Below are 24,815 nucleotides of genomic sequence, written 5' to 3'. Positions count from 1 at the left end.
CACTGGGGTGGTTCTGCATTGCTTTCAGTGACCATTAAGAGCCTAAATGTAATATAAATCTGCTACATGTTAAGATGAAAACGTGTCTGATTCATTTTAAACTGACAAAGCATACAGATGATCCTATGCACTGGGTAAATAGACAACATTAGCGTCCTGTTAGCATTGCCATTTTCTTCCCAAATAAAGTAATGACTGAACATTTGTAAAACAGGAACATGTGACAGTTTTATCATTATGTCATGCTCTACTTTGACACAGATTAAGGTTAGCAATCTGCTAATCACACACACGCATTTTGTGAGGGAAATTCATCCTTGTTTTTGTTTTCTATCTGGAAAACATCTGCTTTCATATATCTCTCTCTCTCACTTTCACACAGACACACACACACACAGCTCAAAAAACCCTTCTCAAAATCTCAAGTGCAAATATAAACCACACATAAGGAACACATTCCACATGTTTGTATGTTAACATGGTAAAATAACATTTATTAAAAGAAAGTTTACATAACGTGGCTTGGCTCAGGTCAGCCAAAGACCTATAATTTCCCTTGAATACTCAGCACAGGTTGTTTACCCAAATGCCCCAAGCTCAATCACAGGAAAAGAAAAGGCCTGGTAAAGAAAAAGTCTTACCTCCGTGACCTATTAACACATACAACTAAAAGATATTATTTTTGTTCAGTCATAAAAAAAACAACAACAAATATATATGTATAAAGAAAAAAAATGTACACGCGCACACACACGCCAAAATCTAATATTGCTTGAAAGAGTTTTAGCTAAGGAAGTACACAATACTTAAAAAAATACAATAGAGTGGGTGTACCACAGGGCTAAGCTTTGAACAGTCTGTCACAAAATGCGTAGAATTCATCAGTTGAAAAAAAAAAAAAAAAAAAAAAAAATGGGAGAGGTCTCATTGACTCAAGCCATAGCAATACAGAACATAAATAAAATCACAATATTTTGGCCAAATGCAGCTTCAAAAGTCCATCCAGTGTCCGTTTTTCAATTCTCCACGGTTGAAAATAAAAAAGAAGCTTCTTAGTGGCTTTCTTAAACTTAAGAGAAACATCAGGGAATAGAACAACAATAATCTGCTCCGCTGTACACGTCCACTAAAGCCAGTCAACCTGTGACAGGTACGCGTGCATGTCTGTGACCATGTCTCTCTCTCTCTCTGTGTGTGTGTGTGTGTGTGTGTGTGTGTGTGTGTGTCTGAACAAAAGTGTGGCTTTGTATGTGTATGTGTCATTGCCCCACCTTCTGCCGCCAGTGTTTTGGTGAGAGAGGTGAAGTGAGTACTGGTTAAACCCTTCAGGAGGAACCTTTAATCTAGAGTCACTGGTTTCACAGGGACACAGGGTAAGGAACACCAGGAAATCCCCCAAGACTGCAGTCCAGTTGCCATGGTGACATGTGCCTAGGACTTCTCCTAAGTTGCTTCCCTGTCCGTGTCCTTAAGTGGTGTGCTCCTGGTCGTCCACCTCCTGCTTGGTTCTCCTCAGGTTGCTCTTCATTTTCACAAACTCGGGAGTGTTCTCCTGCTCCTCCTCATTCTTCTGTTGTTCTAGCTCCAGCTACAAGAACAAGCAAAGCCCAATTCAATGTATGAATGTGATGCAAAACTGATTCATGAGGGACTTTAACTTGACACCTACACTACTCTTTAGCCACATACGCACGGAACAAATGTACATTAAGCCAGCGGCTCTTCAAATCCCAAGCCATTCATCCAAGTGGGTCTGATATGTTAACATTAGCCTGCTGTCTGAGGTTAGTCTAAGCTCAGAGATAGTGTCATTGGTTGAGCTGAATGTACCTGTTCAAGTTTCTGCTGTCTCTTCATGAGCTCGATCTCCAGGTCTGACCTCTTCTTGTGGGCCTCCTGCTCCTCCTTCTGGGCCTTGAGCACTTGGTCTCTCTTCCGCTTCTCCATCACCTTCTGCAGTTCTGGCTTATTCATAGGAGCCAGGCCACCCCTGCAAGGAACACACAACAGCCCTTCAGCATCTGGTTCACTAAGTCATGTGCAAACAGTAACCGATTAATGGCTGTGGCACTTACCAAATAGGGTATCCACCTGTGAATATGTATGGAAATGTGCTACTTCTTGATGCATCAATAGTAGTTGATAACAGAGTAACATTTTGGATACTAAATACACCAAAAGTCATGAAAGTAATCCTGACATTTGTCAATCCTGTGAGTGGCAAGTGCAATGCAAGCCTGGAAATCCACAGACTACAAGCAGAGCACTGGCATCATAGCATCTCAAAAGCTGAGTCAGACTCAGATTCTATGACACCCAGCCAGCAGAGTGAGGGTCTGCATCTGCACATAGAGACTCACACTCACACACCCAGATGCCAGCTCATCATCAGCGCATGCATGCCCAGGCCAACCAGGGGACAGAACATTCTGTCTGCCAACGCTCCTGCTGTCCAGTCTCCATGGCAACCTCAACAACAACGTCATAGCAACCCAGAGTGAATTAGACTGGATTACTAACCAGTGCAAATCAGAGACTGTCATTGGACTCACACAAACACACAGGCATGCATAATCACTCAAAATGGCTCTTTCAATTTGATTTGATTGACAGTTGCATAACACAAACTTTTTATGTCCCTTTCATGTCAAACCCCGATTGCCCCATATTTGAGTAATCTGCCTGTAAAAGTGTGTTCCAGGGATGAGGCCTGTGAGAGAGGTTGATGACCAGGCGCCTCTCCAATGGGACAGACTGTGTGCATTTGTACTGCTGCCAGAGAGAAGCACTTAAGGACATACTGTAGTGGACCGGAAAAAAACAGCCCTAGCCACTTTTGGAGTCTTGTCTTCATAGTGACTTGTACTGCAAGGTTTTACTGAGGAGTTTGAGAGTGCGTCATTAAGCAAACTCAAGCACTCCTTCACTTAACATACAGAGCACCTCTGTGTGTAAGTGTGTGTGCTTTTGGGCTGCTTTTGTAAATGTTACTTTAAAAAAAAAAAGTGATAGAAAGTCTCCCTACCTTTTCCCTTATCCATCTTTTATATTACATCACCACCCCCACCCCCTCCACCAGCCCATTAGCGCTCTCTGCTAAATTAAATCAGCAGAGCCAGAGCCGAGATAAATATGCACACGCATGGGCTGAAAACAGATGCTGCCGTTGTCATGCTGGGACCAGACTGGGCTCTGCTGGGCTGTTATGCAACCAAACGCTGCCGCCGCCGCTGGCCTGTCCACCACGCCAGCTCTGAGCACCACTCCGACAAAACAAGCACCGCCAGCACACTCTGTCCCCCCTCTGCGCGCTCACGCTCGGCCAAGCTGAGGTACGGTTTGGGGGGGGTGGGGGGGTGGAGGAATGTGATCACAACTCACAAGAGAAAGAAGGAGCCAGGAATTTCACTCACATACTCTGAGCTCTGGAAATCAGTGTCTATTGTGTGTCACATACAATCTGTATGAGGGACACACTATCTGGCCAAAGATAACAATGGCATGAGAGGAAACTCATTACAAAAGGCTTTTCAGAACAAACAAGAGTGTTCTGGTAAGTTTTTAGAATGTGCTCAGTGTTCTCTGAACGTGCTCCGCAAGAGCCGCTCCGCTCATGTTCATGTGTTCAGCACAGCTGGTTAAAATGTGGTCTGCTATATGAAGTTTACAGGGAAAAGTAGAATATCGAGTTTGGTCTCTGTGGTCTGCTGTTTGCAGACACTGAATGTCTTTGGTTGTGACTGCCTCAAGGAGAGCAACAATGGATCTAAACATCTTCTACACTGTACATAGTTTCGGTGGGTAGAGGCATACCGATACTGTTTTTATCAGTATATCAGTATATCAATTTGGCAAGGCTTACAAATCAAAAGAAGGGTGCCATTGAATAATTTTTATTACCCATTTACAATGTATTGCTTCTGATCCAAATAGATCATTGCCTTCAGTACTTCGCTGAGTATGTTGAGGAATGCAGGGTTACTGATTAAAGGGCTACTGTACGATAACTAGGTCTGCCAAACATGACTTTTGCCCAATCTGACAAAGGTGGATTACTGCGGCCTTTTCCTCGAGGGCCCCCTTTAACTCACTTTGTTCCCACCAGGACCTAAAACAGCACTTTTCAGAACACTGAAGGGATTAATTTATCAGAAATAATTTTGCTTACGTGGAGGTAAAACAGTTACAGTAAGATGACAAGTAAATGTGAGATAGATGCAAATGGGATAGTCTGTGCTGAGAGGCATGCATACAAAAAAGCATGTCTAAATGCATTTACAAAACGTTGGGGAGGATATTTTAGAATTCCATTGATGTAGTCAGACAGACTTGAAGTGTCTAAAAGTGATGTGTACAGCCAAGTTAATCCTCCCTTATGAGGATCAGCCACGCATTCTGGCACCTACTTTCCTTCACTTCTCGCATTCAGCTTAATCTCCAGAACGTAATCAAATATTGTCCCATGGGCAGAACCTGAAAGCTGCTCAGTGTGTGTGCTCTCCCCCATCCCCACCGTGGGTTTGCACCGCACAGTGTGACGCTTCACAAAGTTCTGGTGAATTAAGCGGAAATAAATAAATATCTGAAAAGGCGCATCACAGCCAGTTCTTTTTTTTATTACGTAACTTCTGACGTTCAAGAGAATGAGAAGAATCCTCAGACGATCTTGGACTTGAGCTCAAGTCTCCTGTCAGAATGTTCGCCCAGAGAGGACAAAAAAGTATGGAGGGCTTCGAAAAGACTGGTCCAGTCCTCTTCTGGGCACTTATATAAGCAGCTAGCCCACCCCTGCCCCCGACCCAAAGCATTATCTAATAAGTGATGCAATGTACCTCGCTATATATAGTCTGACCTCTATCAGTGTGACTTTTCATCTGTATGCCCTCCCTGTAGATGTGGTTTCATAAGCACTACTCTTCCAAGTGTGATGGATATGTGTGTGTGAGAGAGAGAGAGAGAGAGAGAAAGAAAGCAAGAAAGAAAGAAAGGACAGATGGTAAACTGGTAGGAGATGAAGAATATTGATGAGCTCTAACTGTTAAGGACAGTATGCGTGAGGGAATGACAAAGAACATAAGAAAGATAGAAAGACAGGTAGAGAGACATAGAGAGAAGGAGAGAAAAAGAGCTTTTGGAGAGAGTGTGTGTGAGAGTGTGTACGAGAGATGCTGTAATCCCTGTTATGTAACTCCCTCTTCCTCTCAGCTTCCCAGCATCACTACAGTGCTCAGCATCATCTAATCCTTTCCAGACTGCGGAAACATTCCCTCACTTTATCAAAACACACACACACACACACACACACACACACACACACACACACACACACACACACACACCTCATGTCTAGACAGCACCTAACAATTCAGATGGGTATCTCTTGTATTCCCAAAACCCTTACAGGCAGGAAACGTGAGATCAGATTCAGACCACCCTGCACAACTCCACGCTGCCAGCACACTGACTTCAGGTCAGTCAGCAACACAAGCCTGCTGCTCCTTCAGCTCGCCCACTCAGAGAACAGGAGGAGCGTGGGGAGCAGAATGGGGCGATCACTGTTGTTTTACATAACTGTTCTGGTACATGTGTGAGTGAGTCAGAGTCGGAGGGTATGCCTGTGTGTGTGTGTGTGTGTGTGTGTGTGTGTGTGTGTGTGTGTGTATGTGTGTGAGCTCGGTTCCCTGGTTATCATCTCTCATCTACATCAAAGCACTAAAAAGATCTCCTGAGGCTGGTTTGCCTGTCAACGTTCTCCTTTTTTGACACAATGTAAACAAACATTTACATAACATTAAGAGAGTGCTAGCAAGTATCTTGTCTAATGCCTGGTCTTCCTTGCATTCTTGCTTTCCATCTCTGCTGTTTTAGTGCAAATAATGCACCATTCACCAAAGGGAATATAATGCAGCTATGACTATGCAACATTCAACATTACCATACAGCAGGAGTATATGCTTATGTAACAGGGCTGCGGCGTCCAGTCTTCTTTTATTCTACAGCCCATATTAATTGTTGTCACTCAGATGATAATCTCTTTGAAATGGCCAGTAGGATTATACAGATCTGCACTCAACTATCATGCTTCGGTGACAAACATGGTTTGTCACCGAAGTCAACGTGTTTCATAAGGGGTTCTCTCATCAAATGTCCTCTGTTCCCTGAAGTACCCCATCAAGGTAATGTATTTGGTGTGAGGGGAGAGGAGGGAGTAGGAGAAGTACGGACAATGAGCCTGAGTCAATATGATGCACAATGCGGCTAATAATGATGTGTTTCAGCACTGTTTCAATGACCTGGCCAGTAACTGCCCAACACCCAGCTTTAAATAAACTTAAATACTCTGTAAATAAAGGACCTAGATCAGATTACACACTCTCCCAGTGTGTGTGTGTGTGTGTGTGTGTGTGTGTGTGTGTGTGTGTGTGTGTGTGTGTGTGGTTTAGTGAGGGATGAAAAGACAGGCAGAAACAGTGGGTGATGGGTGATAGAAATGACTTAAAGGGAATAGGGCAAAGCAAAAAATCAGACAAAAACAAAAAAAACACAATATTTAGCTATTTTTTGTTTTGTTATAAAAGTTAGCTGAACAAATTGCACCAGCACTAGAAGATATATTGCAGACAGACAGACAGACACCACACCTCTTTTGGCTCATTAGCAGCTCTCGGTGCAGGTCTTGATGGTTCCTGGAATTCTTGACTGGGTTAATAAGTTTCTTGGGCTTGATAAGCTCATCGCAGTCCCCGTCCATGTAGTCCGGCTGGGCCATGATGCTTCGCACCCTGGGCAGTCCCTCTCTTAGCTCCCCCTGGTTCAGACAGTGGTCTGTGGTCACAGAGAGGGCAACGGTTAGCCACAGGTCAGCTTGACACTAGCAGTGCTCAGGCCTCGAAAAGAAAACTTGAGGCTCTACTCCCATGAGCATTTCTTTTCATAGCATAAATGACGATTTTAAGAAAATTGTCGATATTGTGAGATAGGATAAACACACACACACACGTCCAAAGAAGGTCTGCTGAGAAAAATTGGTTAAAAAAGGATACTGATAATGACAAAATGAGAATGTAGAATGGGACACCAGATAAAGTCATGATCATGAGATTTCACAGGTCTCATGCCTGAAAAATATGACCACATCAACACAGAAGTAAGACATAACAAGCAGTATGAAGCTCAAACTATAAACCCACTCTAGCCAAAACAGTCAGAAAAAACTTGTTTTTCAACAGCATGGGCTACCTCACAATAACAAACGTCCTGCAAATATGCATCGTCTAAGACATGTGTTATTTTACTTTCCTTTCCCATGGCAACACAGTTTTGAAGAAGCCCAAACAATTCAGTAGGATATGTTCAGAGAACTCCACATCCACATCCAAATTGTACAAGAGTAGACTATACAGTCTGCAGTTAATTGTTCACGAACGGTTGAGGAAGCGACACATTGAATATCCCACACGTGAGTTTATAATAGGAGGGAAATGCGTTGTATTTGGCCTCTCGTGTGATCCTTTTCTTCGTATTTCCACAACAGTTAAGTCTCACCTGCATAACAGTCTCTTGTGAAACGAGCAGTTACTGTCCATCGTAAAATACTTTGCAGGTACGCAATGTACAGAACAGGCGCGGTCAGAATGGGGGAAAAATCACAGGAATTTTAAAAAAGAAAATAAAAAAATGTGCCCATAAAAACTCACCTGGCAGGACGGGGAACACAGGGTATCCGAACATTGTAGTCATTTCTACGGACTTTAGATGGTTTCTGCCCCGAAACTTGTAAGTAAACACCCAACTCGTGTACAGCGAGGGGATCGCACGCTGTGCTGCTGCGGAGTGGTGATGTTTGCTGTGCGCTCTCTGCCTCACAACTGTCTGAGTGCGTAGAGCGCCGTGCCGCTTTCAGGGATGTGATATTGTTTTATTACCTAACAACCCCGCCCCTGACAGAAAAATACCACGGTTAATCTTTTAACAGTTGGTGACCCAAACTGCCTTATATGGAAAAAGAGACCATTTTTCATACAGATGCTCCACATTCCTTCTCTAACTCAAAGTCCACAATGCACACCTAATCAATACCGAAAGAAATTACTACATCTTATGAAGAAAACCACTGAAAAAACAACTGGTAGCCTAGGTTAAATAGGCCAACCCTATTAGAATGTTAATTGTTTGATTGTGAAACAAGTCATAGCCTCATAGTACAAACATAAACTACTTAACGTAAATGCAAAAAGATAAATAAGGAATGTTAACGATATTTACTATCATGCATAACAGTAGAACCTTATGGAGCATTCACAAATCCTCCACATTTTGTCACCTATTGTGATAGCAGTCTTGTAAATATATGTAAGCACAGCACATGTCCACTAGAGGTCGCACTAGGGTAAGTTCCCGTTTAAACAGAGCATGCTGTAGTAAGACCGATGTAATTCAATTATTTAATTGAGGGCTGAATCCGGAAGAAAATTGAATTTATTTGTCTCATCGGTCTGACTCTGTCCTTTCTGTTCAAGCCAGTAACCTTGCTGCTAGGTCTATGGAGAAACTTGAATTCTTGAATTTCCCTTGGGGATCAATAAAGTATCTATCTATCTATCTATCTATCTATCTATCTATCTATCTATCTAAACATGGGGAGAGGTTTACATTGGCTATATGGTCCACATTGAAGAGTCAAGTTTATCATGACTTTTCTTGCTTGTGTGACAACTCCTGTGATTCAAATGTTTTAGTAAGCTAGAGAAACAGATGCACACAAAATAAGAATAAAGAGTGAAGTCTATTGAGCTGACCTACATTTACTACATATTCAAAATATTTGACCAGAATGACCACTTTAGAAGATGCATCCACAAAACTCTCTTCTAAAATCCTAATCTAATCAGTATTTATGATCAGTCATATGACATATAAATGTGGTCAGAGTTGAATCAAACAACCTTGAATCAGGTTTTTTTCAGGGTTCAATCATACAGCAGGGGAATTAGGCTATAATCTGTACAATCGGACATCCAGAAAACATCCTTGACACAATCTCCATTGTTCATGATGGACAAATGTGACTTGGTGCACTGTAAAGGTTTACACACGCGCGCGCAGACACACACACAGCAGCAACACACCTCTTGTGCATGTTATTTATTTATAAAGGCACAGGCTCCTGCAGGGGAAAGCACTGGTTGTAGCATAATGACAGGGGGGTTCCTAACCCACGGCAGAGCAACCGCTCCAGCTCTCTCCAGCAGTAATTACCATCATCGCCAGTCGCCACTTGGCTGGAGAACTGGACCGTGTGTGAGGGACAGCAGCACGCCCGTAAACCGCGCGTACACAAACACACACACACACAGACACAGACACTGCTGTGAGAGGGACTCTGAGACAGGAGATTCTTATTCCACTTTTTATTCATTGAGAGGAATAAGTGAGATTACACATATTATTGTCCCAAGTCGACTGAATTCCAGCAAGTGCTCAAACTTCTCTAGGTATGAGTAAGGTGGTGATGACTATGACTCAAGAACGCCCACTCACACACATCCACACATCATCCTCCCTCCACACACACACACACTTTAAAGTCCTTCTAGAGAGAATGTACTGTAGAGAGAGAACTCAGCATGTGCTTATTATGGGCATGTCCTCTGTGTGTGTATGTGAGTGTGCACGCATGGATATGTGAGTGAGTTTATTAAAGACCAGCTTCCTTTGCTTAATTAAGACCTTTCAGTTACTGGCTGAGGCTAGGGGATCGGTGACTATGGCAACCTCTCTTATGCAACACACATAACAAAAGGGTGTGCCAGAATCTTAAAACACACACACATACACACTTACACACACACCTAATGGAGAAGCCTATCACAAACATTCACAGCCACAAATGATCCTCTACAAATGGGTGTGGCATTATGTCCACACACACACACACACACACCTAGGTGAACGATTTATAGTCCCACATGCTCATTCTCATGCACAGGCTTGTGTTGTACAAGGTGATGGATGGTGTGTGTGTGTGTGTGGGTGTGTGCATGTGTGTGTGTGTGTGTTTACATGGACGCATTCATCTTTCCAGGAGGTCACTTCCTTCCCTTCCAGAAATCCCCATTAAAAGACACACACAAACACACACGCCTGCACACACACACGCCTGCACACACACACACACCTGCACACACACACACACACACAAAAAAACATACTGGAATTTACGTTCAAAAGGTGTGTGTACACAGAGGAGCATGCGTGTTTATTGGTTTGGGAAGTGCAGTGCCCTCCCTGCTGTCCACTGCCCATCAGCAGGAGTGACCATGATTCTGCTCCACAGCCTTTGCTAATGAGCTCCTTTTATGACACTTCTTAGACGTCACTCTCGCAGTGAACTACAAAAGCAACCCCCGTGGAGCGGATGTGGGCCTAATGACCTGTACATGGTCTGTGACGACTACCCAACTCGTAAAAAAAAAAAAAACCTGATCTCACGTCAGATTCTCACCTAACAAAAAAAAGGGGGGTCGGGTACAGCTCTCTTCATTTTCCATGATTGCTACCAACAATCACGCAGTGTCCCAGATCTGCTCGCTGCTTGTCTTCACTCATAGCATGTTGATAAGGGAAACATCGTGACAAACAAATGACTTGTGTCATTTTGCCAGAAAGGAGCCCTTTCTAGGCAGTCCTCTTCCCTTTGGTGTTCCGCCTCTCAGTGGGGGTTAATTGAATGAAAGAGCTGGCAACACAGAGCCTTTTCTTCTCAGGCTCCCACCGCAGCAGTAGCAGCAGCAGCAGCATGCACTACTACTAGGCCTCAGACACGGCAGAGGACAAAGACAGAGGCCCCTCCTCAGTCTGAAGAACCAACCTTCCAATGTCCTGCCCAGACACAACCAAGGACTCTCCTCCACTCACAAAAGACTGACGCACAGTAAGTGGAATGTGTGTGTGTTTATTTGTGTGTGCTATATAATAGGACTTATTTTTGTGTGAATCTCTATCTGCTTTTCTACTCTCATATCTGTGGATGTGTGCTTTACAGTTAGGGTGTGAAAGAGTGTGTGTGTGTGTGTGTATGTACATATGTTTTCTATTTGGAATATGCATATGTGTGACAATAGGAAAAACATGAGGACAAAACCACTGGCGCTTCGAGGACGGCTGCACTATTAAAGCCACAGAGACTCAGGGAGACAGACACTCTCCCTGGTCCCACTCCTGGCCCTGGCCTGTGCTGGCCCTTTTATGAGTGTGTGTGTGTGTGGGTATGTGTGTGTGTGTGTATATGTGTGTGTGTGTGTATGTGTGTGAGAGTGTGTGTGTGTGTCGATATAGACAGGGCGTGGGGCTGACACTGGTCACTCTAAATCATTTCCCAGTTTCCTCTTCCATTCCACAGGCTCACAGCGCTCCAGACAGAAGCACCATCCGAGTGAAAGAGAGAGGAGACTCTTCGAGAGAGAAAGGAAAGAAAGAAAGAAAAACAGGAAATGGACATATTGTACCCAAAGACAAAGAAGGCCCCCTGATCTTTCCATGACTTCAGGAAGGCTTATGTAAGAGGGGGTGAAATATCACACACTAGGGAGAAAGAGAGAGATAGAGGGAGAGAGAGAGGGAGAGAGAGAAAATGAGGGAGAGGAATGTGGAAGAGGTCATGACTGGGATTGTGAATGTGAAATGCAATGACTTCATGACAGAATCTGTCATAGATGACAGTTGAACACACACACACACACACACACACACACACACACAAACACAAACAAGCTACCAGACAAAACAAATCTTTCTTGCCCTGAGACCAACTTTAACAAAATAAAGCATATACATTTATACTTCTGCAAGATCAAAGGTAGTGTAGCACAGAGGCACAATGGGACACTTCAGTCCACCTTGATTTGAAACATGCCAGTGAAGAGAGGCCAGGTTAAAGGTTAAAATACCTCATTACCACAATTAAAGTAAAAACCGATCACAGAGGGAGTTAGTCAGGGGATCAAAAAAGAGAATCTGTGTGACTGACTGGGAGAATGTGTCAAGACCCAAAAATGGGGAATGTGTGCCTTTTGTTCTGCCTGAACATGTTCCCTTGTCAGAGGGTACAGTGATGGAGAGGGGTTTAAAAAGAGAGAGAGAGAGAGAGAGAGAGAGAGAGAGAGAGAGAGAGAGAGCAGCTGGTAGCCCTATTGCACCATCTGACCCTGTGTGTCTCAGTGTGGTTTATACACAGCAGGGAATGAGGTGGGGGGAAATAATAGTTTATCACACATACACACACCCTCCTTCATCTGTCCCACCCTCCTTTGACTCCTCCTCTGCTGTCCTTTACTTTCACTGCCCCCTTTCAAGACCCCCCCCCCCCCCGTCTCCATGGCAATCACTCCATCGAAACCTCTGCCAACTCCACCTTCACTTCCTCTTCCCCCCCCTCCACACACACACCAAGATATTTCACCCCTTCCCCCATCATCAGACCATTAGAGAGGAGAGGGCCTCTCTCTGGAAGACGTCAGAATCAGAATAAGAAGAATCTACTGGCATTCTAGGAACCATTTTTGAAAGGGGACGTCACAGGGCATGTCAGGACATGTGGGACGCAGATTCCCTGCTTAACTAATCATACATATCCTCATGATGACATTACAGGAGGGACACTGATGAGTCCCTGGAGAGGAGAGAGGGAGAGAGAGAGGGATGGAGCCAGGGAGAGGCAGAAAAAATAAATTAAGAAAGAAAGAAAAAAAGAAAGAAAGAAAGAAAGAAAGAAAGAAAAAGCAGGACTATTGGCCAACTCTCCAGACATAATGTGGAAAACCTTGTGGAGGATTGAATCTCTTTCCTCCAGTGGGTAGATGAGAAATTTTACAATCAACCAGCCCATGCCGTTCCCACAGAGCAGAGCAGAGGACAGGAGAAGAGAGGAGGCGAGGCTGTCTGGACATAGCAGACCAGGAACAGAGAAGGGGAGGTTAGCTGAATATCTGGGCCAGAAATATGTTAAATGTATTTCAATGTTAGTCTTACATGTAGTTATAAGTAGGCCTATCCATCCAACATTGAAACAAGAGAGTGATTGTGTGTAAAGGGGGGGGGTAAGAGAGAGAGAGAGAGAGAGAGAGAGAGGAGAGAGAGAGAGAAAATAAACAGCCAGCTCTAGTTCATTGTTTTCTCCAGGGGATGTCAAGGTTCAAAATCTGCAGCTCTGGCCCACATTTCCACTGTTATTTTAATAAATGTCTCATTTGTTCAGTTTACCAATGCCTCATCTTCACAATGTGCAATTTCCTGTAATTGTTTGCCTTTGGCTATCTTTTTGGATATTTCTTTCTATCTCAAATAACAGACATGTTAACACTGTGATATAGCAATAACCAGCTGTAAATTTGTCTAAACATAATTTAGTACTTATTACAGTGCCTTCATCCACAACTCTTCTCCTGATACCAGTGAGATGCCATATGACTACTGGGCGAAGTCTACATTCAGGCTGGTTTAAAGGCCTTTTCCCCTCTTGTCCAGTCAAAGACTTCCACACACACACAGGCACAGAGTATCAAAAAACTAAAAACTCATATGTCTAATGAAGAGACAATGTTGAACAACTTGCACATACACAGACACACACACACACACCATCTGTGGTAACTCATCTCTACCTGGGTATAACCCCTGGCATATTGTTTTCTGGTCCAGTGGACATCTCTCATTTAACTAGCTGATGATTCAAACCAGGTCAGAGAACTGAAGAGCAGCATCTGGACCACCTGACGGCCACACTGACACAAAGGCATAACCACACACACAGAAAAATGGCTATGGCAAACAAAATGATTTGGAATGGTTACGCAGAAGTGTGAAGCCCCACATTCACGTCCCCTTTAAGAATGTGAATAAGACACCCAGCATGCTGTTGCTCGCTCCATGGTAGAAGTAGTTGTGTAGTAGTATGTGTGCGGACACATGCACACATAGTACTGCAGCGGACCCCATGGATGTGTAGGTCTTCTTCTCATCCATTCTAACCTTGCTTGGAGCCTGTCCACACGCAGTTGACACCCTTTGTAGAATCGCTCGGACCCTAGCGGACGTGCAAAGTATAACACTGACAAATAAGCTGCACGAATACTTCTCTCATGGACATCAACTTGAATAAATAAATATTTAAAGTTGGCGTGAGACATTGCTTTGTGGAGGGGTCTGAGTAGGGGCCATATGCTGGCAGGCTGAGTGATTGAGGGATTAGGGGGTGAGTTGTAAGAACCCATGAGAAGGCGTCAGATGGTTTGGTCTGGACATTTCTGGAGGGCCGTTCGGGGTTCCTGGGATGCATTTCCTGTTCCCACTCTGGGACTGGAGTGGTGTGACCTGAGGGACTGAGGGGTCACACGATGAGGTCATGCGAAGGGTCGGGTCAGACTGAGTGTGAGAGAATCCGCCCAATGAGTGCCAGTTTGAGAGTGTGTTTGTTTGTGTGTGTGTATATGTGTGTGAGTATGTGTGTGTATGAGAGGGGGAGTGAGCGAGATGATCACTTTAAGAGTGAGGGGTTTCACTTGTGTTAATAAAAATCCCCTGGAGAGAATCATGACACACACACACACACACACACACACACACACACACACAAACAGAGAGCAGGGTATGAAGACAACTTACACACATAGCTGCTACTACTACTGCGCAGAATTGTGTCCGTATTTGAGTGTGTACACACAACACTTGATTTTGGGTGCGGTCACATTTTTCACACCTAATGCAACGCTACCACCCGCCTCGTTCGGAGCACTGTACTTCAAACTTGACATCCCCCCTCCCCCCTTTGCTGTGACTAGGGAAACACACTGAAGCGAGCGACACAAGTGACTGCTCACAGCGGATACGCTCTCTCAACTGTTTCCTTGCTGGCAAACGGATTGCAAAACAGCTTCCTGTTCGGAGTGCCGCGCCATCCTTCATCGTCACCGGCCACCGAGCCACGTTAATGGTTAATGGATGCACGCACAAACTAACACGGACAAACGCACAAACCAACGTGCTTGTGACGCCACTCTGACGTGTCACTCAATCCCACCTTTCAGTCTGTTACAACTATAGGAAACCCACAGGAGTCTGGTAACTGCCAATTATCTGATTTGGCAAAGACTGACCAAAAGTCTAACACAATACGTAACACAGAATAACAATAATTACAAATCCAGTACTGTTTCATTTCTCAATTAAACTGTATAGTTTAATTGAGAAATGAAATGCTGCGCAAATGCAGCAATTATGCACATACAGTAGGCCTACTGTAGATATTGCATACTGTGGGTAGTGCATACTGTAGATATTGCATACTGTGGGTAGTGCATACTATGGGTAGTAAATACGGTATCTTGGTCTCGAGACCACTTTTACGTCAGAAACTGAAACCACTCGAAAACGTTGGTAACAAAGCTCCGCTTTAACCTGTTGGAAGGCTATTTAATTATGTAACGCCATTTAATAGAACAACGTGGATCCTTGCAACTTCCATAAAAACAGAGCAGAGTTTGTGTATGTGTGTGTGTGTGTGTGACATGTGCGCATGTCTGTTGTTGGTTGTTTGATTACAGTATTGTACTTATGATACAAGGATAGAAGGAAGTTTGTCACATGCATTACATTAATACACAGGATTAGATGTTAAAATCCCTTGTGCCAAAATCCAAGGTAAAAACACATTCAGAAGCCCCTGCTCAAGTTTAACTTTAAAAAGCACACTACCCACAAATCCGCCAACAAATGGTCACAAACGCAATACAAATGGCCCATCCAACAGCAGTATATAGTATGCGGAAGAGGGGTTTAGTAGATTAAGTGGCAAGGGCTGCATAAGAAAGGTGGGGGAGGATTGGGATTGGGTGGGGGGCACCAACAAGGAGCACCCAAGAGCAACAGGGGCAAGGAAAAACTCCCTTACCAAGGAAGAAACCTTGGGCAGATCCACGGCTCAAGGGACTAACCCAACTGCCAAGGGTCTTGGTGTGTGTGTTGGGGATGACAAGGGAGATGGGATAGTGTGCTGTATATGTGGGGAGAGGGCAGTGTGCAATATGTGTGTTGGAGAAGCTTCCTCATGAGACAATGTGCTGTGTATTGGGGGGGGGGGGGGGGGGCAGTGTACTGCAAGTATGGTGAAGGGACTTACTGCAAGCAGAGTACTGTATGTATGATGTATGTGAGTGATGACAGTGAAGATGTGTGTGTGGGCGGAAGGGGAGTGGAGCAGTGACTGTGTGTGTGTAGTGTGTGTGTGGGTAGGTGGGGGCAGTGTGCTGTAAGTATGTAGAGCATACTTGAACTTACTCCCCTGATGAGAACTTTGAACTCTGTATGAATTTGAATGTGTAAATAAAAAATAGAAATAATTATCCAAGTCCCAGAAATATGACTTGAATAGAAGTTAGTTAGTTATTAACAAATAACTGATAAACTTTTAGAATACTTTGAGCACTGATGCAGTCAGCATAAGCCTCCTACATTGTTTGCAGGTAGGCCTACATTTCATTCTGTTTTCGATGGCAAACGCGAAACAGCGCCAAAAGAACCACCAGTGGACAAAAAGAGTATTACATGTGTACTTTTAAGACTCGCCATAGAGAATGAATGGGGAAATTACGGAGGTTATAGTTTGACGATGTCGTACTCCCGTGTGGGCCAGATTCTATACCACGGACATGTTTTGGGGGGCCACCCAAAATGAGTTGGCGGGCCGTATTTGTCCCGCGGGCCGTAGTTTGGGGACCACTGCATTAGGCCTAATCTATTTCATGGAAGTTGATATCATACAGTGTAATTTGGCTACTACAATGGAACAAGCTGCAATTTCAAGTTTATAATTTTGTATCTTTTGATATAATGTTACAATTTCATCATGCTAGTTATGGTGTAACCTCAACACTAGTCTGACTGTTTTTTTTCCGGTCTTGACTTGGTCGGTCTTGGTCTTGGTCTCGATACCCTCTGGTCTTGGTAGTGTCTTGGTCTCGGTTTAAGCGGTCTTGACTACAAGTCTAACTAAGTATTGCATTCTATAGGTAGGTGATAGGTAGTGTATTCTGTAGGTAGACTTTTGTGTCTGTGTGAGTAGTGGGGTGTCTCGTCCATTTCAATCATTGACCTCACGGATTTGAAGTCATACAATCGTGTCAGCTATGTATAGCAACGTTCATGCCCAACGTGCAAAACCACACAGTACACGCGCCCAACCCACACACCTTCTCCCCTCAAACGACAGTAGAATAAGCCACCAAGAGAGCTATTTTTGGGGAAAAAAAAGTTGTAGCCTACACTGTCACTCGTGTGCTCGCTCCCTACATTCACAAGAACTTTCTTGTTCACGCTGTCACTGACCCATGGCTTCCGCTCAAACACATACACATAAGTGTGTGTGTGAGTGTGTGTGAGTGTGTAACCATTCTTACACTGTCTGATCATTGTCTGAATAGGCCTCATTGAAAAGAGCAGGACAGCAGCTTAGATCATGCTGAGAGAATGTGATGAACTGGCAAAAGCTTTCTCCCACCGGCTCCACACATAGCCCGGACATGATCACAGCTTCCACACACACACAGTCAGAAACGCATTACATATGGAGAGACGACATCAACAGAACACTAGAATAGAAAAAACATCAGGAATATTACATATGGAGAAATGACATCAGCGGTGATTACATGCAGTTTAAGTTGTCTTATTTAAAGAGACATATCAAATCTTTCCCACTGTACTTACTGAGAGCTTAGAAAAGGAAGATATCTGTACATCCACAGAAAGAGCTGATTGCTGACCAACTGTCTTTAAAGGGACACTAATCTTTGAGCAGGGTCAGCAGCTGTCCTTCAGAGGTCAACGTTTGTGTATGTGTATGTGTGTGTGTAAGTGAGTGAGTGAGTGAGTGAGAGAGAGAGAGAGAGTGGGAGAAAGAGGGTGTGTGCACTTGTGTTTGTGCATGTATGGAGGTGGATGTGCAGGGGGTGACTAGCAGCTGTCTGTCTGTGCTTATGGCCTACTAGCCCTCACCAACAAAGCCTTCAGTATGGTTTTGCTATACGTCCTGGTCAGCTGCACTTCACACCTGTTACACCACTGCTGAGGTCAGCAGTGTGTGTGTGTGTGTGTGTGTATCCAAACATATGTGGGAGGGTGAATGATGACTGACACATGGCAATGACTATATTTACTTATAGCAGGAAAATGAACCCATGACTGAAAGAACCTGGAACCACTGATGATATAAAACAGCACCAACCAGGCCCTGAGACACAAAGAAAGGAAGGGGCAGCACATGTACGGGAGAAAATAACATTTGTTATTTCACAACAGAAACAAGTGGCATCGAAATAAGGACTTATAGAATCACTTGGGAGGCGGAAGACAAATCACTAGCCTTCACACAACGAACAAGACCATTACACACTGGCAGTGGATCAATACCTCCTTAGCTCAATAACTGAAGTAGGCAATCTGAACATTCAGAGAGCCTGATTGAACATCTGCCACACACACACACACAGAGAGAGAGAGACACACACACACACACTTTTTAATGTCCTATCATAGATGCTCACAGAACACTTTTGTTTTTTATTGAGAGTCAACATCACACCATACCAACTCCTATATTTCCAAAATAACTGGACTCCTGGCTCCTGACTGGCTTCATCAAGTGGATTTATACCACTTTTTTTACACACACATACACGCATGCGCACACACATGCACACACACTCCAATCTCTCTGTGGCTCTCTGGCACATTAAGAAGGATTAGGGAGGATCCCCCTTCCAACGACCACTTTAGAGTGGGGGGAAATCGCAACTGTTACTATACAGCCTGAGCATTATCTGTTGCCAACTGCTGAGCTGGCACTGTCTGTCTGTCTGCGTGGACGTGCAGGTGGCTGGTTCAAAGGGTCCTTTGCCGGGAGCACGCAAGAGCCCTTTTTCTTTGTGCGATAGACACACACACAGACACACACACACACTCACACGGAATGACTTCAACATTGGTGGATTTGCTGATTTGATTGACTCTTATTTGAAAAAAAAAGCCAAACATAACATCTCTTGATCAGGAATGAGATGAGAACATAAAAAAACAAAAAAAATCAGCCTGACTCATTTACTAGGCTGTAACATGGTGTTCTGAAACTAAGCTCTAAAGTGTTCCATCATGCTAAGGCTGCTACACAGGGCTCCTCTTATATGTGTTGATATATGATAGAGACTTTGTGTAATTGTATATATGTATGTGTGTGTGTGTGTGTGTCTGCATTTCTGTGTGTTTCTGTGTGTGTGTCTGCGTTTCTGTGTGTGTGGGCGCGCATCTGCCAGAGCCTGTGCGGCAGCTCCAGTAATGTGCATGGGGACGCCTCTTTGTTCAGAATAGAGGCCTCCGACAGAGAGAATGGAAAATCAATGTGGAGGCTCAGAGATGAGAGCTGCCATTGGCCCAGGCCTTAACAGCGAAATTTAAAGACAGATGCTCATGCATGGATCCCTCTACAGATCTATAGATTACCACACTAAACATCGCAGTGCAAATACTCATCCCTGACCATCAACCTCATCTTAACTAGGATCACTGATACCAGGCTGACACAATCTCACATACAGAGAAAAAAAAACCTGAAACCTTTTGTGTGAAATTCTACAGATTATACATAAATGAGATGCTTCTCTACCTAATAATGCCAGGTGTCAATTTCTCTAACTTATTTTCCCACAACCCGATCTCTCTTTACGATATCATCCCCCAGCCCCATTGAACGCTTTCTCTCTCTCCCTCCCTCTGTTTCTCTTCCTCCTGAGACTGTAATGACACGTTACAGGTTGCCCCCCTTTCGTCCCACTGAGGAGAAAAACAAGGGTGGAACATCTTTACTTCAAATGTACATGACCTAGTATGCGTTTTACAGATTTAACATGGAAAAATACACACATGTTCTCTTATGTCTGGATCACACACAAACAAACACACACACACACACACGCTTTCCCCTCTCTCCCAGTCATTGCGCACGCATGCGTGCACACACACAGACGCAAGCTCTCCTGAGAGGTGGTACTGTTTCTACCTACACTCATTTTTCTCTGTCTTTGTTTCAGCTTCTTTGTTTGACCCAGAATTTGAAGTCCACACTATTAAAGCTTTCCGTATGTGTAGTAGTGCATATTATAAATGCTGTTATTGTGAATCACCACACAATACTCTGTTGGTGAACACACATCTGAAAACAGTACTGTTTTTACATAAATGCTGCCAGTTAATGTAAATGTTTGCCTGGAATATACTTGAGATTTTTCAAAACTACATTCGGGTCTAGTTAATGGATTTCACAGACATGCAGAGAGTAATTACACAGTGCATTTAACATATTATATGATGTTCCATGGATCGGGGAAAGTGAGTTCTTGTGCACGTGTGTGTGCGTTTAGGTCCTGATGCATCTCTAACTTGTCATCCAACCACAATGCCACGCACCAGCTCCAACGTGTATCAAAACACATCTAGGAAACAAAGAGTGACATCACGAAGCAAAGTCCCGCCTCCTACCCCATCCATATGGTGCGATTGGCTCGTGGGGAGGACCACCACGATGCCTGTCAAAATGTAATACCTGGCTAGTGACGTCACAATAGAAACCCTCAGCAAGCAGAATCAAAACATTTGCCAGGCATGGTGGTTACAACAGGATGGGTACCATTACATCATGTTACTGTGGCACATCTATACAGAGTAAGTGAGAGCCGTGATCTTGAAATAAGTGATGTGGACTGACGCCGATACATATTCAGAATGGATGGTCTGAACAGAAAGAATTTCCAACGTGGAGACAGGATACAGTAAACACTAGGGGGTGAGCATCAAAGCCCATAACATGAACAAAGAGATCCAAATGTCAGTGTGAACACACACACACACACACACACACACACACACACACACACACACACACACACACACACACACACACACACACGCACAAAACCAGACAACACACACACACACACTCACATATGTGCGCACAAAACCAGACAACACACACACACACACACACACACACAAGCAACAGGCAATAATAATAATAATAACAAGTCACCAGGCAATAATTGCTGAAAAAGTTTTGAACGTTAATGCTCCAGTCATCTGAAGCAACTGGCATGAACAACAACATGTAAGTATGTGCACACAAACAGACACAGACACAGACACAGACAGACACACACAGAAAAAGAGAGGGAGAGAGATTTCTGCAACATGGACACAATTTTGCCGTGGCTGCAGCTGCTGACTCATGGGAGCATTTGTGCAAAGAAAGACACAGGAATAAAGCGAGGATTTCGACCCACACTATGTCACTGGGGGCCCTACACACACACACACACACACACACACACACGGCCAACTGTCACACTCACATCCCTAACCAAGGCCTGACTATCTCATGTACACACTCATCATCATCCAGTCCAACAGAAACACACACACAAAGCAATATTACAGAAAGTGAACAGTGATCTTGGCAGAAAGCTATGGCTCTACAGAGCCCTATGGAGAGACTACAGCATGACCAGCTGAGAGAGCATTCTAAACATTCCAGTCCACAGGGACAGTTCTGTGACTCACTAGGAGAGTGTACCACCTCAGTCATTCAGAGAATTATGTCATCACATGTTAGTCAACAGATTCCTCCTGCACTTCTCATAGATGTTCTGTCCTTCATTTTCTGATAAGCACACTCAGTTTATCCTACGTACTGAGATACAACACTAAGAATGTCAAGAAAGAGAGGGTGAGGGAGGGAAATTGTAGTGACAAAGCTCTCTTCTGTGTCTGGGTAATATGGGGTTGTCTGACATAGGCTACTTGAGCTGCTAAGACTTGTTCTGACCGAGTGTGTTAAGATAACATAATACTGTTTAGGAATGTTTTAAAATGGTTGATGGAGCTGTGTGACAATAGAAGTCACCCAGATCACTACTGTAATGGGAGTCAGAAAACACATATACATGGGAGAATACAACCTGTACACAGAACAGAGATATGGGCCAAAGCAACACAAAAACCCATGTCGGTGAGCATGGGATGATAGTTTTCTGAACTATTCAAATCTAAGCCCCTTTCTCAATCGCTTGTCATTCCCCTCGGGAAGTGGAAGGAGGACTAAAGGGGAGTCTGCAGTGCGCACAAACACACATGTACAAATGCAAGAGGATGGGTTCAAAGATCAAAAAACAGATGTATAGTGTTTGACAAAATACACTCCAAATTACAAACACATGTGGCCTGGGCCTTCCCCACCCAGCCCCCTGCCAATCAGACAGAGAGTGAATCTGCACTATGATCAGCACACACTGCATTGCACTATATGGCATAGGATCTCATTAACTTTGTCACTTTACCCGATTGCAATAAGTTTAGCTAAAGGTTTACAGAGTGTTAATCTTTTTTTGCCAGAAGTGCTACTGCTTGAAAGCAATCTTCCTGATCTGAGTAATCAGCACGACGATTATCCTACAGCCGTCAACTCTTCTACAATGTCCACGTGGTAAGGCATTAAAAAGAAATGTTCAGGAACAGAAACGGCTGGCTGTCTAGAGTCCACAGCACAGAAAAGTATACTTAACAGGAGCCTTGAAGTGCTGTTGAGTAAGGCTACTCCAATTCTCAGTCAGCCACGGTGTGAATTCTCCAATGACAAACGCACCCAGCCCCATGTGCTTTGACTTGTGTGCTGTCACTCGAAACTAAATTTACTACAGACTATGGGCTCATTCACGAAAATGGCTGCATACGTTGGCTAAAAAAAATAATTTTGAGCCCAACTGTGCTATGTGTGCTTCAGAAGAACAATGTTTTAAGCAACTCCACGAATGAACAACTGCTCGTAAAGAACAATAACGCAACCACCAGTATTGTTCATGGAGGATATGTGTCCCATGCATGTTCTACTAATATTTCAAAAGAAGTAGGCTAGGCCTCTAACGTTACACACAAATTGAACAATAACGATCTCTGTATGAGATAAAACCACAGGGCTCTTATTTGTCCTGTTTATCACCGAGATTCCAACAATGTCCTCCGAGGAGCCTGTGTAGGTTACTTTGTTTTCAGCGGTCACGTTCAGCATCGCAACTGAACTGAAGCGGAATGATGCCAGATGACTATCCGAGATTGATTTCACTAAAGGAGTCACTCGTCCCGCACGCGCGCGCAGGACCGATAAATAACAACCGCCTAACCTTTCATCACATCGGTGAACGAAACACAGACATAAAGACACATACCTCCAAGTTCCTCTTAGATTGCGGGTCTTGAAGAAAACTTGCTCAGATGACAAAAAGTAAAAAGGATTTGTTGAACATCCGTGAAATTTCCGAGCACTTCTCTTTTAAGGTGTGTCTATCTGCTTTTCTCCTCTGTTGGAAACAGTTCAGTTACGGGACCCATAGAAAATGTAAATTAATACTAGGCGGTGGGGGGCTGTCTTATACGACCCAATGCTTGATTCACATAGAAGACTCCTCCCCCGTGTCTCATGTTTATTCATTAAGGGGAGCCCCAAGAATTCACTGGGCGTGGTACATGAAAGTGAGGAGGAGACTGACGCGCACACTGGGATAGATGCAATTGTTTGACATTTTTCTTTGTGTGGTTTTCGTCATCAAATACAGTGAGTACACAAGCGATTTATGTGAGGTTGATGCTGACATATCACACAACACTGTCTTTGCATACCCTAATACCCCAGAGTGATCATCGTCAACAAGACATTTTTTAGACATAATCCGTGTATGGATTAATCTGTCGGGCTCCAGATCTCCCCTTCTATTAAATTGACAAAAGAAGAATTCATGCTTCTCTTACTTTGCAAGACAATGGGGAATATTACAGACATAGACAATATTATAATACACATTTTAAATCACAACTAGCCCGCTCTTGAAATGGGGGGTGATGAGTTCAGCGGAAGATGTGTGATGTGCGCGTGGAGAGACGCAATTTCCAGTAATCGCTGGCCAGCGCGAAGAGGATGTTGCAAAGTTGACTTTACCAAGGTCAGCTCTGCATGCTAATAGTTCGGAGGCAACAAGTAGCCTACCTCCGAATGTTTTTTCAAAGAGAATAGTTAGGTCATACATTACACGTTTTCCTATTTGCCAGATCCACCTGCTACCAAGATAGGCGTAAAATAGCATATTAAACCTTATTTAGATTTCCGAATGTTCTAATAAGTACCCTATAAGTGAAACTTCTAATGAAGGTATGGCTACATACAAACAATGATTCACAATTACACCTCTTGGATGTAGCTTACAAATAAAATATATTAGGCTACCCTTATGTGTGTGCTATTTTGGCTGGCTATTGTATTGTGAGAGGATTTATGTAACTTCGAGGAAATCATAGGGGTTGCCTCACGCTCTTTTTCAGGATGACTCAGGGTGAGTCAGGGTGGGGTCTAGCTGATTTTTTGGGTGCAGAGTGAGAATGTGTTTACTCCTGTGACTACTGACTCACACATTAGACCTAGGCCATACTGTACCCTGTGCATATGTGTGGTTGAGAGAGAGAGAGAGTGAAAGAGAGAGGAGACAACACTGTGCTCACCGACCCCCATCTCTCTCAGGACGTACAGGAAACAGATGTGGGTCGGTGGAAAGAAGGGGAGGAAGGTTCTGATCTGTGGGGGGACAGAACCACAGAATTTATAGAACACAACCAGACTGTGACTGAAAAAAAACCAACCATAACTGCACTTGCATTACCTGTCAGAGAATATT

At 43.9% G+C, this 24,815-nt stretch overlaps 1 protein-coding gene across 2 annotated transcripts; it reads right to left on the bottom strand.

The window, feature by feature from the left end:
* Nucleotides 1–469: 469 nt before the first annotated feature.
* On the bottom strand, nt 470–23,496 carry fam107b (family with sequence similarity 107 member B). Of its 2 annotated transcripts, none has more exons than XM_042110173.1 (4): nt 23,319–23,496; nt 6,642–6,825; nt 1,831–1,990; nt 470–1,588 (listed from the first exon to the last, which is right to left on the bottom strand). In XM_042110173.1, the coding sequence occupies exons 2-4, from the start codon at nt 6,767–6,769 to the stop codon at nt 1,469–1,471; spliced, it is 408 nt and encodes a 135-aa protein (XP_041966107.1). In that variant the 5' UTR covers nt 6,770–6,825; nt 23,319–23,496; the 3' UTR covers nt 470–1,468. The 2 variants fall into 2 exon arrangements, with proteins under 2 accessions (XP_041966107.1, XP_041966106.1); XM_042110172.1 differs by lacking the exon at nt 23,319–23,496 and adding an exon at nt 7,698–7,883.
* Between the last annotated feature and the right edge of the window lie 1,319 nt (nt 23,497–24,815).

The sequence above is a fragment of the Alosa sapidissima genome, chromosome 11 (assembly GCF_018492685.1).
Source record: "Alosa sapidissima isolate fAloSap1 chromosome 11, fAloSap1.pri, whole genome shotgun sequence".
Classification (NCBI taxonomy): domain Eukaryota; kingdom Metazoa; phylum Chordata; class Actinopteri; order Clupeiformes; family Clupeidae; genus Alosa; species Alosa sapidissima.
Note: the sequence above shows the minus strand (reverse complement) of the source record. Positions and strands in the feature narration are given on the sequence as shown.